Raw genomic sequence first — 17,494 nt, forward strand, 5'->3', positions numbered from 1 at the left:
GAAAACAGGTGCGTGACTCAAGACATGAAACAGGTGCGTGACGTGACAGGTGAAAACTAATGGGTTGCTATGGTGACAATCAAGAGTGCACAATGAGTCCAAATGTGGAACAGGTGAAACTAATGTGGTAATCATGGAAACAAGACAAGGGAGTGAAAAGACAGAAACTAAAGAGTCCTATAACTAAACAAAACATGACTTAAAACAAAACATGATTACACAGACATGACAGTTTTTTTTTCTGTCAGTGCATTATTAACATAAATAACATTCAAAAGGACCCCTGAAGCGTTCATATTTAAATATTTACACATAAATACCATCATTTGGTCAGAAAACTGAACTGGTAATGCATTTTTTAAGGTATTTTACAGTTTTTAAAAGCCTGAAGCTTATAATTGCTCACACTATAATTAATATTCAGGATGTATTTCACATTTTGACAAAGTTGCCTGCCACATCGTCAGCATCCGTTAAACAGTTATTACCTCCTTTTTTCCCTCTTTACATTTACCAGTGTCATTTTGCCACTCATCACTTGTCCCTAACTTATTTTTTCAGTTTTATTTGTAAATTAGAGATTTTAAAAAAATGTTTCAGGATATTTACATTTTATGGGCAGCTTACCTGTGGAAATGTCTGGAAAGAAGCCTTCTTCTTCTTCCTTTGTTTCATGGCGGTTCGCAAGCAACCCATTGGTGCGCATTACCGCCACCTTCTGAAATGGAATGTGGCTCCTAAACCATATCTTTTTCTTCAAATGTATGCTGAAATTTCACTTTTGCATCTCATAGAATAGTACATAATTGTGATGCCTTCAAGGAACCATGATTAAAGTTCGAAACAGAGGCGTCACTTGTCCTTGATGCTAGAACTCCCGGGGTTTTCTTACTCCCCCTGAATGCAGCCAAAAGGCTGTTGGTTTAAAATCTACCGCTCAAAGACCGACAGCTAGCCACCTTTCTTTTGTAAATGGAGCCATTACGTCGAAATGTGGTGGACCACTCTAATGCTCAGATTAGGGGAAGGGTTGGTTGAGTAGGGGGACGCTTCAGACATCTCCTGAGAGTTTTCGTGTTGCCTTTTTCTACCTTAAAGGTAGAAAAGCAAAATGGCTGCCCTTTGGGAGTTCTAGTGTAAAAGACTTAACCCCCAGTAAATAATGATCATAATCAGGGCCGGCCCGTGGCATAGGCCGTATAGGCAAATGCTAAGGGCGCCGTCCATCAGGGGGCGCCACGCCAGTGCCACAAATGTTGGAGAAAAAAAAAAAAAAAGAAAAAAAAGTTGGTACTATTATTTCTAAATACAAAAAATAATCCCACGTTAATTAAAATGCAAAGCAAAGCCTATTTAATAGAAATATTATTTGTTACACGGTGCGCCCCCTCCCTTCCCGTATCATGACTCTTTTTGGACGTCACCACATCAAAAAATCAACACAAGATGTCAAAACGGCCAAAACTGACAGGTGCCCAGGGAAGAAAAAAGAGAAAAGAAGAGGAGGAGAAACGAGAAAATACAGAGGTAGCAGGTAGGTATTAGCCTACATGAAATTATTTGTCTGTTACAGAATGTGACAGTAACCTGGCTTTTTAGCATTAAGCTAATGTTACATGATTCGGCAATTGCTAATCAATAAATAGCTAGTTCTGTTTTAACGTCGGGTTAATATTGTGGAGGGGGCTCAATTGTTATGGAAAATAATAATGTAACGTTAGGTAATTACAGTACTCCCGCCTTACATTCCTCAGGGACATTTCTTTCTTTCTTTAGTTTATTTGGAACATGAACACACTTACATCATAATACATCACACAATTTCATATCATTTCATTTTACATCATGCCCGAAAAGGAGTAGGAAGAAGCAAAGCTTATTTAATCCTACCCCTTTCCCACTTCAAAGCGTTTACAAATATATAGAATCATTTACTGACCTTTTTATATAATAAAATAACATCTATGAATTAGCATACAACAGTTTTGTAATATGTAATTAATTAATTAATTCAGTCATTATTAACATACTGAGATGAAGAATATCTTATTTTCAATAAGGTTGAAAGTATTTCTCATAATTCTTCTTCTTTGTACTCTGTAAGCACTATTATTTTGAACAACCTCTTAAACTGGATCATATCAGTACAATTTTTAACTTCTTTACTTAATCCATTCCATCATTTAATTCCACATACTGATATGCTAAAAGTTCTAAGTGTTGTACGTGCATATAAATGTTTGTATTAGATCTTTTAAGCAGGTGTTTTTTGTTTACATTGTTATTGCCTTCTGGTTAGCTAATGTTTGCCCTGCAGGTAATAGTCATTTTTCCACCCCTTTATATATTAGGTATAGTTGTAAGTAAAAAAAAAAAGGTCAAAGACAAAGCTATTCGGGTTCTTGTGAGTATATACACTTCACTGCCGATGTGGGGGGGCGCCACCTAAAATCTTGCCTAGGGCGCCAGATTGGTTAGGGCCGGGCCTGATCATAATGATGTATTATTATGATAATCATTATCTACTAATGGCAATTCTACATCAGAAGTATCAAACTCCTTGAGGGCCATATTACAGTTACACTTATTACAGTGAAAATTATATGAATGTAAATGTATAATCGCCTCATGACAATAATACACAATTGCTATGCATTTTAGGGATGTGACGTTTGCGAACAAGTCGATTCTTCTGAACAGCGCTTTTAAGTGAACAATGAGCACCAATTACCATTTGTATATTACAATTGCCCACGCTGCCTATAGTATGTGTGTGCCACTTTTTACTGCTGTACAAGGAAGGAGGAAATATTAGTGTCTGAAAAAAAGTAGTGCAGTTTTTTTATTCACATTTTCATCACATTTGTATTGTAGTTGCATTTACAGTATATGTATTACACATATTCACAATTCATACTTACCGTATTTTCCGCACCATAAGGCGCCCTGGGTTATAAGCCGCGCCTTCAATGAACGGCATATTTCAAAACTTTGTCCACCTATAAGCCGCCCCGTGTTGTAAGCCGCATCTAACTGCGCTAAAGGAATGTCAAAAAAACAGTCAAATAGGTCAGTCAAACTTTAATAATATATTAAAACCAGCGTGATGTGGGCGCGCATGGAATCGTATATCAACATGGACAGAGCTGCGTGAAAAAAGCCACCCGGCCTCTTCGCGTAAACTTAAACTTACCTTAACCACTCGCTCATCTTTTCTTCATCCATCCCTTCGAGTTAGCTTTTATGATGACGCCGGCTGGAAAGGTCTCTTTTGGCAAGGTCTTCCTTTTGAATATCACCATGGGTGGAAGTTTCTGGCCATTAGCATGGCAAGCTAGAACCACAGTGAAGGATGACTTCTCATTCCCTGTGGTGCGAATATTCACCGTACGTGCTCCCGTTGTATCCACAGTGCGGTTCACAGGAATATCAGTTGCTGTGAAATAGTAATCCGTGTGCGGATGGAGAGATTGCGTCTTTTCATGAACCGGATCCCTGTCGCTTAGTAGGAGCCATTTTGTGGTCTTTACAGATGTAAACACACAAAGGAAATGAACGTACGGTAATATCCGCGCGCTTATTCTTCTTCTACGCGGGCGGGTGGTTGCTTACAGTAGAAGAAGAAGCGCTTCCTGTTCTATGGGGGCGGGTGCTTACCTTGGCGGTTGCTTGCGTAGAAGAAGAAGCGCTTCCTGTTCTACCGGGAAAAAAGATGGCGGCTGTTTACCGAAGTTACGAGACCGAAACTTTATGAAAATGAATCTTAATATTTATCCATATATAAAGCGCACCGGGTTATAAGGCGCACTGTCAGCTTTTGAGAAAATTTGTGGTTTTTAGGTGCGCCTTATAGTGCGGAAAATACGGTATTTGTATAGTTTTTTTCTGGATTAGTAAAAAGGTTTAGTTTGCATGGACTTTATCTGTAGCATGCATATTTTTTACTGTACCACAAGGTTTTTTAAGAAAGGGAAAATACAAAATATTGATTTCATTGTCAAAGCTTAGGGATTTGGTACCACACAATGTAATGTATACAATAAAAAACAAGCCAAATTAGATTATAATAATATTTCTCACTACAGTGAGTACAATGAATTGCAGCATTTCACACATGCACAAACCATTTGCAGTCTTGACTCTCACGATGCGTTCCATACTGTACATCCGTACCTAGTTTGCTATATTATTGCAAATACTTTCCAAATGTGCACTTAATTCTTACTGTACTTACCGTCACCAAGTTTTGAGCAAAATCAATGACTTGCAGTTCAGTAAAACACTTCAGAAAAGTTCCTGTATGACATTCTGACTACAAAATTGCATTTGTATCCAAATATTGGGGTATTTTCTAGAGCAAATTTTGATTTAAGCAAACAAATAATAACTGGTGATTTGTTTTAGAAAATAGGTTGCAATATTGTGGGGAAAAAGTTGTCATACAAGAATTTTGAGCAATTTTTTTTACAAGACAAAATTATGTAAATTTTAACAATATTAAAATCAAATACATGATTTTTTTTTTTTGGGACAAAAAAGTTAGTACAAAAAAGTTGTCTTTGTACAAGAATTATGCGTCAGGAATATTTTGGGACAAAAGTTAAAGACAGGGGAGGATTAACCCCAAGTATCGTTATGATCATAATGATGTATTAATATGATAATAATTATCCACGAATGGTCATTCTACATCAGAAGTATCAAACTCCTTCAGAAGACTCGACTTTTTGGCAAACGTCACATCCCTATAATGCATAGCAATTGTGTATTAATATCATGGGGCGATTATACATTATACATATACATATACATATACATATACATTATACATATAATATGCATATAATATTCACTGTTACAAGCGTAACTGTGATGTGGCCCTTAAGGAGTTTGATACTTCTGATGTAGAATTACCAGAGGTGGGTAGTAACGCGCTACATTTACTCCGTTACATCTACTTGAGTAACTTTGGGGATAAATTGTACTTCTAAGAGTAGTTTTAATGCAACATACTTTTACTTTTACTTGAGTATATTTATAGAGAAGGAACGCTACTTTTACTCCGCTACTTTTATCTACATTCAGCTCGCTACTCGCTACTAATTTTTATCGATCTGTTAATGCACGCTTTGTTTGTTTTGGTCTGTCAGACAGACCTTCAAAGTGCCTGCCTTACTGGTGACGTTTCACTTCGTTCCACCAATCAGATGCAGTCACTGGTGACGTTGGACCAATCAAACAGAGCCAGGTGGTCACATGACCTGACTTAAACAAGTTGAAAAACTTATTGGGGTGTTACCATTTAGTGGTCAATTGTACGGAATATGTACTGTACTGTGCAATCTAATAATAAAAGTTCCAATCAATAAATCAAAAGTGTGAAGGAAAAAAGATACTTTTTTATTTCAACCGTACATCCCGTCAAAAGCCTAAAGACTGACCGCACATGAGGACGTTCCTGTCTTCACAATAAAAGTGCCGCTCCATTGCGCCTGCGCTTTGAAAATAAGAGTCTCTGAAAGCCAGCGCAAACAAGCTAGCAAGCTACGGAGTTTGACGCCAATATATTTCTTGTAAAGTGTATAAAAACGAATATGGAAGCTGGACAAATAAGATGCCAAAAACCAACCACTTTCATTTGGTATTAGACAGAAAGGAGGAACTTTTCTTCTCCATTTGAAAACGTGGACGTTATCATCACTACTGTCTGATTACAATCAACGCAAGTCATCAGAATCAGGTAATACACCAACTTATATTCTTGTCTTCATGAAAGAAAGGAATCTATATGTTAAACATGCATGTATATTCATTAAAACATCTTTAACATGTAAACAAAAACAGCAAAATAAATACATATAAATTATATACTGTATATATCAATGTATATATATATATATTTATATATATATATATATATATATATATATATATATATATATATGATATGAGTGTGTATGTTACTCATCAGTTACTCAGTACTTGAGTAGTTTTTTCACAACATACTTTTTACTTTTACTCAAGTAAATATTTGGGTGACTACTCCTTACTTTTACTTGAGTAATAAATCTCTAAAGTAACAGTACTCTTACTTGAGTACAATTGCTGGCCACTCTACCCACCTCTGAGAATTACCATTAGTGGATAATGACTGTCAAAACCCATGCAACTTCACAAAACACAACACACAAGTGCGGGGCAAACGCACAACTCAAAACACACACAAACCCCCCCAAAACACATACAAAACGAGGAAAACACAACAAAAGTTATCTTGCGACTCGGAAGTAAGCCCCATAGATATGAACACAGTACGTTGACGCCACCTCTGACACTGCTGTCCATTGGAACTGTCATGTCTGTGTAATCATGTTTTGTTTTAAGTCATGTTTTGTTTAGTTATAGGACTCTTTAGTTTCTGTCTTTTCACTCCCTTGTCTTGTTTCCATGATTACCCCATTAGTTTCACCTGTTCCACGTTTGGACTCATTGTGCACTCTTGATTGTCACCATAGCAACCCATTAGTTTTCACCTGTCACGTCACGCACCTGTTTCACGTTTTGAGTCACGCACCTGTTTTCGTTAATCATGTCTGTAGTATTTAAGTTCAGTGTTTTTCAGTTTGTCTTTCTGGTGACATCCTCACATTTATGTTGTCCATGCCTGACACTTCTTTCCATGTCCATCCTTCATGCTACTATTTTTGTCCAAGCCAAGTAAGTTTTTGTTCCATGTTTATAGTCTTTTTGGTTTCATAGTTTGTTCTCCGCCATTGTGCGCGCCTTTTGTTTACTTCCTTTTTTTTGTAGTTATAGTCTTTAAATAAAAAATGTACTTAAATTCCCGTCTCGCCCGAGCCAACTTTCCGTTGCATCCCAGAAAAACTAAACCCCAGGACCAAGTCTTGACAGGAACGACGAGTCAACGCGGCCGCCATCTTGAGCAGGGCGAATCTGAGTCTCAGCCAACTGGGACAGAGTTTTATCAATGATTGACATTTTGGTGCCAGTGAGACGCACACCAATCTGATGGCTCTGACGAAACCCCTGCTCAAGATGGCGGCCGTGTTGACGTGCCTGACAACTTAGCCTGAAGGCGTCGTCCATGTATTCATATCTATGAGTAATCCCAGCCCGTGGCGCCAGGTCTGAGAGGGATAGACAAACACACCAGCAGGATGTCGAGAAGAAAGTTGGCGCAGCACTATTGTCATCCAGCTTTGTGGGATGTTAGCTTTGCCAACCTGTGTGCAGCAGTGAGGCATTCTGGGTAATATTGGAAGCCCTACCATATAAAAGAGCAACTCTTTTGTTGATGAACCATTAAGATGATAAATAAACCAATAAACAGATGCTTTATATTGTTGGTTTTAAGGAGTAAATTATTTATTTTGTGTTCTTTTAATAGTTCTTTCTTAGATGTTTTTTTTTTCTGTTTTAAATATGTTAAGGCAGGGGTCGGCAACCCAAAACGTTGAAAGAGCCATATTGGACCAAAATGACAAAAAAACGAATCCGTCTGCAGCAGCAAAAAATTAACTCATGACATAAGTGTCTATATTAGCCTACTATCAAAATGTCTATGTGTCGCAGGCTTAAGCAAATCTTTGTTGACAGAAATGTTGCTACTGTTTGCTGTGGTCTGGAACAACATGGCACACAAACAACAATCATATATATATATATATATATATATATATATATACAGTATATAATTTATATGTATTTATTTTGCTGTTTTTGTTTACATGTTCAAGATGTTTTAATGAATATACATGCATGTTTAACATATAGATTCCTTTCTTTCATGAAGACTAGAATATAAGTTGGTGTATTACCTGATTCTGATGACTTGCATTGATTGTAATCAGACAGTAGTGCTGATAACGTCCACGTTTTCAAATGGAGGAGAAAAAAAGTTCCTCCTTTCTGTCTAATACCACATGAAAGTGGTGGGTTTTTGGCATCTTATTTGTCCAGCTTCCATATTCGTTTTTTATACACTTTACAAGAAATATATTGGCGTCAAACTCCTTAGCTTGCTAGCTTGTTTGCGCTGGCTTTCGGAGACTCTTATTTTGAAAGCGCAGGCGCGATGGAGCGGCACTTTTATTGTGAAGACAGGAACTGTGCAGTCAGTCTTTAGGCTTTTGACGGGATGTACGGTTGAAATAAAAAAGTATCTTTTTTCCTTCACACTTTTGATTGATTGATTGGAACTTGTATTAGTATATTGCACAGTACAGTACATATTCCGTACAATTGACCACTAAATGGTAACACCCCAATAAGTTTTTCACACTTGTTTAAGTCAGGTCATGTGACCACCTGGCTCTGTTTGATTGGTCCAACGTCACCAGTGACTGCATCTGATTGGTGGAACGAAGTGAAACGTCACCAGTAAGGCAGGCACTTTGAAGGTCTGTCTGACAGACCAAAACAAACAAAGCGTGCATTAACAGATCGATACAAATTAGTAGCGAGTAGCGAGCTGAATGTAGATAAAAGTAGCGGAGTAAAAGTAGCGTTCCTTCTCTGTAAATATACTTAAGTAAAAGTAAAAGTATGTTGCATTAAAACTACTCTTAGAAGTACAATTTATCCCAAAAGTTACTCAAGTAGATGTAACGGAGTAAATGTAGCGCGTTACTACCCACCTCTGGGCATAATGATGCAATATGTACATACAGCTAGCCTAAATAGCATGTTAGCATTGATTAGCGTGCTGTCATGCACTGAACAAATATGCCTGATTAGCACTCCAGCAAGTCAATAACATCAACACAGTTCACCTTTGTGCATTCACGCACAGTATAAAAGGTTTGGTGGACAAAATGAGACAATATATAAACAATACTTACTAACATAAACACACACACACAAGTCCTAACTCTTCCCAGGTACCAGGAATTAGCACAGTGTTGACTCAAATGTGAAAGGTGCCCATCTTTGATTGGTAGGAATAAACTTGTCTCATAGTCCCTTGCTGTGTTCGGAGTAAACATGCTAATGTTGTTATTGGCTGATGGGGCTCAAATGATGGCCTAGCAACACGTGGTGTTGTAAATCTCCATCCATCCATCCATCTTCCTCCGCTTATCCGAGGTCGGGTCGCGGGGGCAGCAGCTTAAGCAGGGAAGCCCAGACTTCCCTCTCCCCAGCCACTTCGTCCAGCTACTCCCGGGGGACCCCGAGGCGTTCCCAGGCCAGCCGGGAGACATAGTCTTCCCAGCGTGTCCTGGGTCTTCCTCGTGGCCTCCTACCGGTCAGACGTGCCCTAAACACTTCCCTAGGGAGGCGCTCGGGTGGCATCCTGACCAGATGCCTGAACCACCTCATCTGACTCCTCTCGATGTGGAGGAGCAGCGGCTTTACTTTGAGTCCCCCCGGATGACAGAGCTTCTCACCCTATCTCTAAGGGAGAGACCCGCCACCCGGCGGAGGAAACTCATTTCGGCCGCTTGTACCCGTGATCTTGTCCTTTCGGTCATAACCCAAAGCTCATGACCATAGGTGAGGATGGGAACGTAGATCGACCGGTAAATTGAGAGCTTTGCCTTCCGGCTCAGCTCCTTCTTCACCACAACGGATCGATACAGCGTCCGCATTACTGAAGACGCCGCACCGATCCGCCTGTCGATCTCACGATCCACTCTTCCCTCACTCGTGAACAAGACTCCCAGGTACTTAAACTCCTCCACTTGGGGCAAGATCTCCTCCCCAACCCGGAGATGGCACTCCACTCTTTTCCGGGCGAGAACCATGGACTCGGACTTGGAGGTGCTGATTCCCATCCCAGTCGCTTCACAGACAGCTGCGAACCGATCCAGTGAGAGCTGAAGATCCTGGCTAGATGAAGCCATCAGGACCACATCATCTGCAAAAAGCAGAGACCCAATCCTGCAGCCACCAAACCAGATCCCCTCAACGCCTTGACTGCGCCTAGAAATTCTGTCCATAAAAGTTATGAACAGAATCGGTGACAAAGGGCAGCCTTGGCGGAGTCCAACCCTCACCGGAAACGTGTCCGACTTACTGCCGGCAATGCGAACCAAGCTCTGACACTGATCATACAGGGAGCGGACCGCCACAATCAGACAGTCCGATACCCCATACTCTCTGAGCACTCCCCACAGGACTTCCCGAGGGACACGGTCGAATGCCTTCTCCAAGTCCACAAAGCACATGTAGACTGGTTGGGCAAACTCCCATGCACCCTCAAGGACCCTGCCCAGAGTATAGAGCTGGTCCACAGTTCCACGACCAGGACGAAAATCACACTGTTCCTCCTGAATCCGAGGTTGGACTATCCGGCGTAGCCTCCTCTCCAGTACACCTGAATAGACCTTACCGGGAAGGCTGAGGAGTGTGATCCCACGATAGTTAGAACACACCCTCCGGTTCCCCTTCTTAAAGAGAGGAACCACCACCCCGGTCTGCCAATCCAGAGGTACTGCCCCCGATGTCCACGTGATGCTGCAGAGTCTTGTAAATCTAATGGAAATAAATTTAATACAGACTAGTGAAATTAAATGTCTTAAAGTCCTAATAGTTCTGTGTCAATGCAAGTATCTCAATCCAGAAGCACGTTTTTACAGTGGCTGATGGAGTACAAATGATGAGTGCTCCCGAATTCTGCCTAGCAACAAGTGCCCTCGACATTCTCTCTATTTGACTCAAAAATTCAAAAATTATTGAGGCTTTCTCGGCAGACTCTTTGGGAATTGAAAAAGCAAAGCACATAAAAACGTGACTTATTCTTCTCAGTTCCACTTCCACAAACAAAAACAGATTCCAGAGAGAGGGCACACACACACGTAATATTATTGTTTCTAACTGGGCTTATTTTGGTGTTTTAGGAGGGAAGACTCGGACAAAGGACAAGTACAGGGTGGTGTACACGGACCACCAGCGCCAGGAGCTGGAGAATGAGTTTCAGTTCAACAGCTACATCACAATGAGGCGCAAGTCGGAGCTTTCCATGGCACTCAGCCTCTCTGAAAGACAGGTGAGGTGGCAGTGGTCATGATACTGTAGTATATTTATATACATTAAAATATATGCTATGCTTCTATATGCTATAACACAGGTGTCAAACTCGAGGTCCGGGGGCCAGTTCTGGCCCGCCACATAATTTTATGTGGCACGCTAAAGCCTGGAAAATATGGGTTTCAATAAAAAAACAAAACACTTATTTTTTTTAATAAGCGCATTCTTTCTTTCAATTTTGACAGAAGAAAAATGCATATTTTAAACTTTAATATTATCTGATCATGCAAATTACCAGAGGTGGGACCAAGTCATTGTTTTGCAAGTCACAAGTAAGTCTCAAGTCTTTGCCCTCAAGTCCGAGTCAAGTCCCGAGTCAAGACAGGCAAGCCCCGAGTCAAGTCCAAAGTCAAGACTGGAAAGTCTCAAGTCAAGTCCTAAGTCCTGCATTTTGAGTTTCGAGTCCTTTCAAGTCCTTTTAACCACAGACTAATATATTAACACAGATTGTGTATGCTTTTCAAACGCTGTATTTATTTATTAAAACAAGTGCATTTTAAATTGCAGGAAAGAAAATTGTGCTGACATTGCACTTTATAATAGCACTATTAACCAGTCATTTTAAACATTAACTCATTCCTTTACAGAACAAACACATTGAAAAATAAAGTGCAAATGTACTTATTTGTACAAAAGTGTTAACATTGAAAAAACATGACATATACGTGAACATAACAAAAAAGTTGTACTTTTTATATGTCAGGGCCCTATGCTGCATTGCATTTGCAAAAGACCAAATTAGCCAAGAGTCTGTCAGTCATTTGTGCACGATGGGGGCGTAGTATGATGCCACCATGGCTGAAAACTCGCTCCACTGGAGCACTGGAGGCAGGCACTGCCAAGACTCTCATGGCCACTCGGAACAGTGAAGGAAGAGTCTTCATGTTCAATGCCCAGAACAAAAGGGGGGAGAGAGTTGTTTTGGGTTGGTGCACTACTTGTAAGTGTATCTTGTGTTTTTTATGTTGATTTAATTAAAAAAAGAAAAAATTATTTCTTGTGCGGCCCGATACCAATCGATCCACGGACCAGTACCGGGCCGCGGCCCGGTGGTTGGGGACCACTGAGGTAAACAACCAATAGTATGTCAAAAAGCTAGCTAAAACGGTACACATATTCATAATATAGTATACATTTTAACTGACCATTATTTTACTATTTTTGTCTTTTTTTAGGTGGCTAAAATACGCGGTGCTGCTGACTGCCGTCTAACGTTACGTGTGATATATTGACTAACGTAACCCTGCTTAAAAAAAATCACTGAACAAAAAGTATGAATAAGGTAGTGAACTGCAACAGATTCCCGTGTTTGCAATAACGTTATAACGTTAGCAGTGAGTTTACAGCCTCACTGATTTAACTACACAGCAAATAAAAGTCACGTTACTTAGCCAATAAACGTTATCTTACATTCAAAACTTACCCTTCTTTGTGCAACTTCAAATGCCGGACGAAGTTGGAAGTTGTTGCCTCTCCATCAGTCATTTTGGAACCGCATGTGTTGCATACTGCAAACCGTTTTGTGTTGACCACCTCGTAATTTTTATACCCAAACAAAATTATTTTAGGTATCATTTTTTGTTCACTGGCGTGTGGTTTGGACATGTCTTCTTCGTTGGTTGTCCTGCAATTTGATTGGATGAATGCTGTGTGATGAAAACAAAGTAGATCTAATTTGATTGGCTGTTGTACTGAGAGCACACCAGCTGACACACGCAACGCTGATAGACAAGTACACAATGAAAAATACGGAGCGCTCCCGAATAACTTTTTCATCTTTGGGTTTTGGGGAAAGTAGCAAGTCATGTCAAGTCATGTCAATTCAAAAGGCTCAAGTCCAAGTGAAGTCACAAGTCATTGATGTTAAAGTCTAAGTCGAGTTGCAAGTCTTTTTACATTTTGTCAACTCGAGTCTAAAGTCATCAAATTCATGACTCGAGTCTGACTCGAGTCCAAGTCATGTGACTCGAGTCCACACCTCTGGTATTTAGCATCACAAAACCTTTTTAGTTTTTTTTTAATTTATATGATGTTTATAAACTCAGGAAATACGTCCCTGGACACATGAGAACTTAAAATATGACCAATGTATGATCCTGTAATGACTTGTATCGGATCGATACCCAAATGTGTGGTATCGTCCAAAACTAATGTAAAGCATCCAAACAAAAGAAGAAAAAGTGATTATTACATTTTAACAGAAGTGTAGATAGAACATGTTAAAAGTAAATTATATTAACAGTAGATGAACAAGTAGATTAATAATTCATTTTTACAGTTTGTCCTTCATAATGTTGACAAAATAATAGAATGATAAATGACACAATATGTTACTGCATAGACTAATTAGGAGTCTTTGTTTGTTTACTTACTACTAAAAGACAAGTTGTCTAGTATGTTCACTATTTTATTTAAGGACAAACTTGCAATAAGAAACATATGTTTCATGTACCAGAAGAGTTTTTGTTCAAATAAAGCCAATCATGACATTTTTTCTGATCTCCTTTATTTAGAAAAGTATCGAAATACATTTTGGTACCGGTACCTTAAAACACAGTGGCCGAAAACTCTTTGCATTGGGAATTTTCTTGGTTATTTCGATTATTGCCACCAATGTTGAAATGTCAGCTCCCTATTGGTTGTCCGCAAGCACTTTCACTTTTATTTAAGAATCTGTCCACGTGTTATTAAACAAAACGTTAAAAAGTAGGAATGTCCGATATTATCGGCCGATTAATGCTTTAAAATGTAATATCGGAAATTAACGGTTTCAAAATTATCGCTATCGGTTTTAAAAAAGTAAAAATGTATGACTTTTTAAAAGGCCGCTGTGTACACGGACGTAGGGAGAAGTACAGAGCGACAATAAACCTTAAAGTCACATAATATCTATGGCTTTTCACACACACAAGTGAATGCAAGCATACTTGGTCAACAGCCATACAGGTCACACTGAGGGTGGCCGTATAAACAAGTTCAACACTGTTACAAATATGCGCCACACTGTGAACCCACACCAAACAAGAGTGACAAACACATTTCGGGAGAACATCCGCACCGTAACACAACATAAACACAACAGAACAAATACCCAGAAACCCTTGCAGCACTAACTCTTCCGGGACGCTACAATATACACCCCTCGCTACTCGCTAAACATATGAACTCTAAAGAGTATCTTATTCACCATTTGATTGGCAGCAGTTAACGGGTTATGTTTAAAAGCTCATACCAGCATTCTTCCCTGCTTGGCACTTAGCATCAAGGGTTGGAATTGGGGGTTAAATCACCAAAAATTATTCCCGGGCGCGGCGCCGCTGCTGCCCACTGCTCCCCTCACATCCCAGGGGGTGATCAAGGGGATGGGTCAAATGCAGAGGACATATTTCACCACACCTAGCGTGTGTGTGACAATCATTGCTACTTTAACTCATTGGCGTTGTTAGGCCTATTTTAGGGGGGCTCAAGCCCCCCTAAAATATTCTTAAGCCCCCCTAAATAATTTGGTGGTTTTTTGTTTGTTTTTTACAAATAAATGCCGACATATTCATTATAAAGTGGCCCAAATATGAGTTTAAATAAATAATCATATAACCTGTTATTATTCACTCAGTTTCCCCCCACTTCGTAGCGTAAGGTAGAGAGCCCCTTTCGTGCGTCGGTATCCAATCCATTCCACTTGTTCATATAGAAAATGCCCACATCACTCAAATTCCAGCCCGCATTTTCTCTGGGACCTTGCTTGCGGTCCTGCAGGTGTACGAAGCACATTATCTTCCTTTACAATGAGTGAAGCTGCACAAAACCTTGTGTGTGCAATTGTAAATCATTTATTTTTTAAGTTTTGTGTTTCTTGTAGAATCTATATAAAGTAATATACATAAGCCTATTGTTAAAATAATGAAAAAAACATCATTAAATATATTTGTTTTATTGTATTGTTACATTAATAGCTGTTTTATTATTATAGGATGGCTTGTTAAACATTTAATAGGATTTTCAGAGGGAGGAAAAACCAAGACATTTAATATAAAATGTAAAATGAATAAATACATAAAAAGAAAAAGAAAATATATGGTTAAAAGCCATCGTCCTGGGGAGCATTTCATTTCGTCCCGTGCATTTTTTTTAAATAATAATAATAACAATGAATAATTTCTAAGTCTTTGTTAGCCGTTTGTGAAGTTTTGTGCTCGTGCGTAACATTCGCTCGCATCCTGTGCATCTCCTGGGGGCAAAGCCCCCCCTGTCCTTAAAAGCTAGTGACGCCCCTGCTTTAACTTAACTTTAACTTTACACATACAAACTGTAGCACACAAAAAAGCACATTTAATTAAAAAAAAACGTTATTATGGTCTTATCTTTACTTATAAGTGCGGGTACAGTGGTGTTCGGTGTTGGAGGAGTTGTGAATGAATGAAATATGAAATCCGTGCTGCAGTCTGCAGGTGTACCTAATGTAGTGTCCCAGCAGTCGTTCACGGCTCCTCCGGCGCGAGCAATGTTGTTTTTGCACTTTTTGGCTTCTTGTTAAGTGACTTTTTTTTGGGTGGATTCGGTCTTGCACGTGGAGGGTTTGGGTGTGGGCTTTGGTTGGTGTGGCGTTCCCGTCGGTGGGTGCAGTCTGCGGCGAACGTGTCTTCAGCACCAGGAGGCGGGGTTACGCGTGCCTCAGCCAGTGCGTCTTCGCAGCAGTTTTATGATCGCTCAGCACAAGAAATACGTTACACACATACAGTTGTTGACAAAATACACCGTACATTATATACCTCAGCTAACTAAACTATGGACATGTATAATATAATTCATATAGCAATACGGTCTCACTGCACAGCAGACCAGCAGTTAGCCGAGTCCGTCCATGTTGAGGCACTGAGTGACGCGCCTCACCTGGCTACCGTCTCTTCTCAGTATTTGAACGGCAAATGTGAAAATTCAGCGATTTTGAATAAAAATAATCTAAAACTGGTGACGTTAAATGGAAAATAACTTTATAGTATAATCACTGGATACATAAAACAATCTAATTTTTTTTTTTTCTTTTTACATTTTTTTTCTTTCCATGATGGCAGATGAGGCCCCGCCTCACCTGCCTCTAGTGACCGCACGTCACTGCTACACCCTTCCCCCACCTCAACCCCGCCACCCCTAACCCCGCCCACCTCAACCTCCTCATGCTCTCTCAGGAAGAGCATGTCCCAAATTCCAAGCTGCTGTTTTGAGGCATGTTAAAAAAAAGAATGCACTTTGTGACTTCAATAATAAATATGGCAGTGCCATGTTGGCACTTTTTTTTTCCATAACTTGAGTTGATTTATTTTGGAAAACCTTGTTACATTGTTTAATGCATCCAGCGGGGCATCACAACAAAATTAGGCTTAATAATGTGTTCATTCCACCACTGTATATATTGGTATCGCTTGATATCGGTATCGGTAATTAAGAGTTGGACAATATCGGAATATCACATAAAAAGCCATTATCGGACATCTCTAGTAAAAAGTGTGCTTTTAATCCAGGTGAAGATCTGGTTCCAGAACCGGCGCGCCAAAGAGAGGAAGGTAAACAAGAAGAAGCTGCAGGACTCCCAGCAGCCGTCCACGTCCACCAGCACCCCGCCTGCACCCATGGGGTCCCGTGAGGGCCACAACGCACCCAGCAACATTCTGTCCAACGCCATATCAGAAGAATTCAAGCTGGAGTTCATATGACGGGGAAGTGCGCCGAGTTTGTCCAAAGAACCCCACAATTCGGGGCATTAGTCTGAAAGGAACTATATCTGACAACTGTAATCTGTGACCGTGGATCAAGACATGAACTGTTCACACCTGCAACCAATAATATTTGTAACATACTCCTTAATTTGGAAATGGTCGCAAATGAAAGAGCGTTTTGAGGAGTCGGGATTTGTACATAAGTTCATACATTTTCATGTGTCTAAGAATGTAAAAGTTTACTACACTCTAACCCATTGGTGTCCAAAGTGCGGCCCCCGTAGCTAATTTTTTAACGGCCCGCAGTACAATGGTTAACATTCTAGTATGATAGCTTTTTTTTTGCAAATGATACAGGTGTCATGTTTTGGTACTTGATGTATGCCAACGTTAGCATTGTAGCATTTTTAGCACATTTTTCACGGTCTACATCGCAGAGTATACACTATATTACCAAAACTATTTGGCCACCCTTCCAAAAGATGAGAATCAGGTGTCCTAATCACTTCGCCCGGTGTATCAAATAAAGCACTTAGGCATGGAGACTGTTTCTACAAACATTTGACTCAGTGGCCTAGTGGTTAGAGTGTCCGCCCTGAGATCGGTAGGTTGTGGGTTCAAACCCCGGCCGAGTCATACCAAAGACTATAAAAATGGGACCCATTACCTCCCTGCTTGGCACTCAGCATCAAGGGTTGGAATTGGGGGTTAAATCACCAAAAATGATTCCC

The 17,494-nt window shown here is 39.9% G+C and overlaps 1 protein-coding gene across 1 annotated transcript in view; it reads left to right on the plus strand.

The window, feature by feature from the left end:
* LOC133577055 (homeobox protein CHOX-CAD-like) overlaps positions 1 to 16,760 on the plus strand; it is a 36,558-nt gene extending 19,798 nt beyond the window's left edge. The window contains exons 2-3 of the mRNA XM_061930577.1: positions 10,860 to 11,008; positions 16,569 to 16,760. Of these exons, the coding sequence (XP_061786561.1) occupies positions 10,860 to 11,008; positions 16,569 to 16,760 (341 nt within the window). The remainder of the gene's footprint in view (positions 1 to 10,859; positions 11,009 to 16,568) is intronic.
* Positions 16,761 to 17,494: the final 734 nt, after the last annotated feature.

Source organism: Nerophis lumbriciformis, linkage group LG36 (assembly GCF_033978685.3).
Source record: "Nerophis lumbriciformis linkage group LG36, RoL_Nlum_v2.1, whole genome shotgun sequence".
Lineage (NCBI taxonomy): Eukaryota > Metazoa > Chordata > Actinopteri > Syngnathiformes > Syngnathidae > Nerophis > Nerophis lumbriciformis.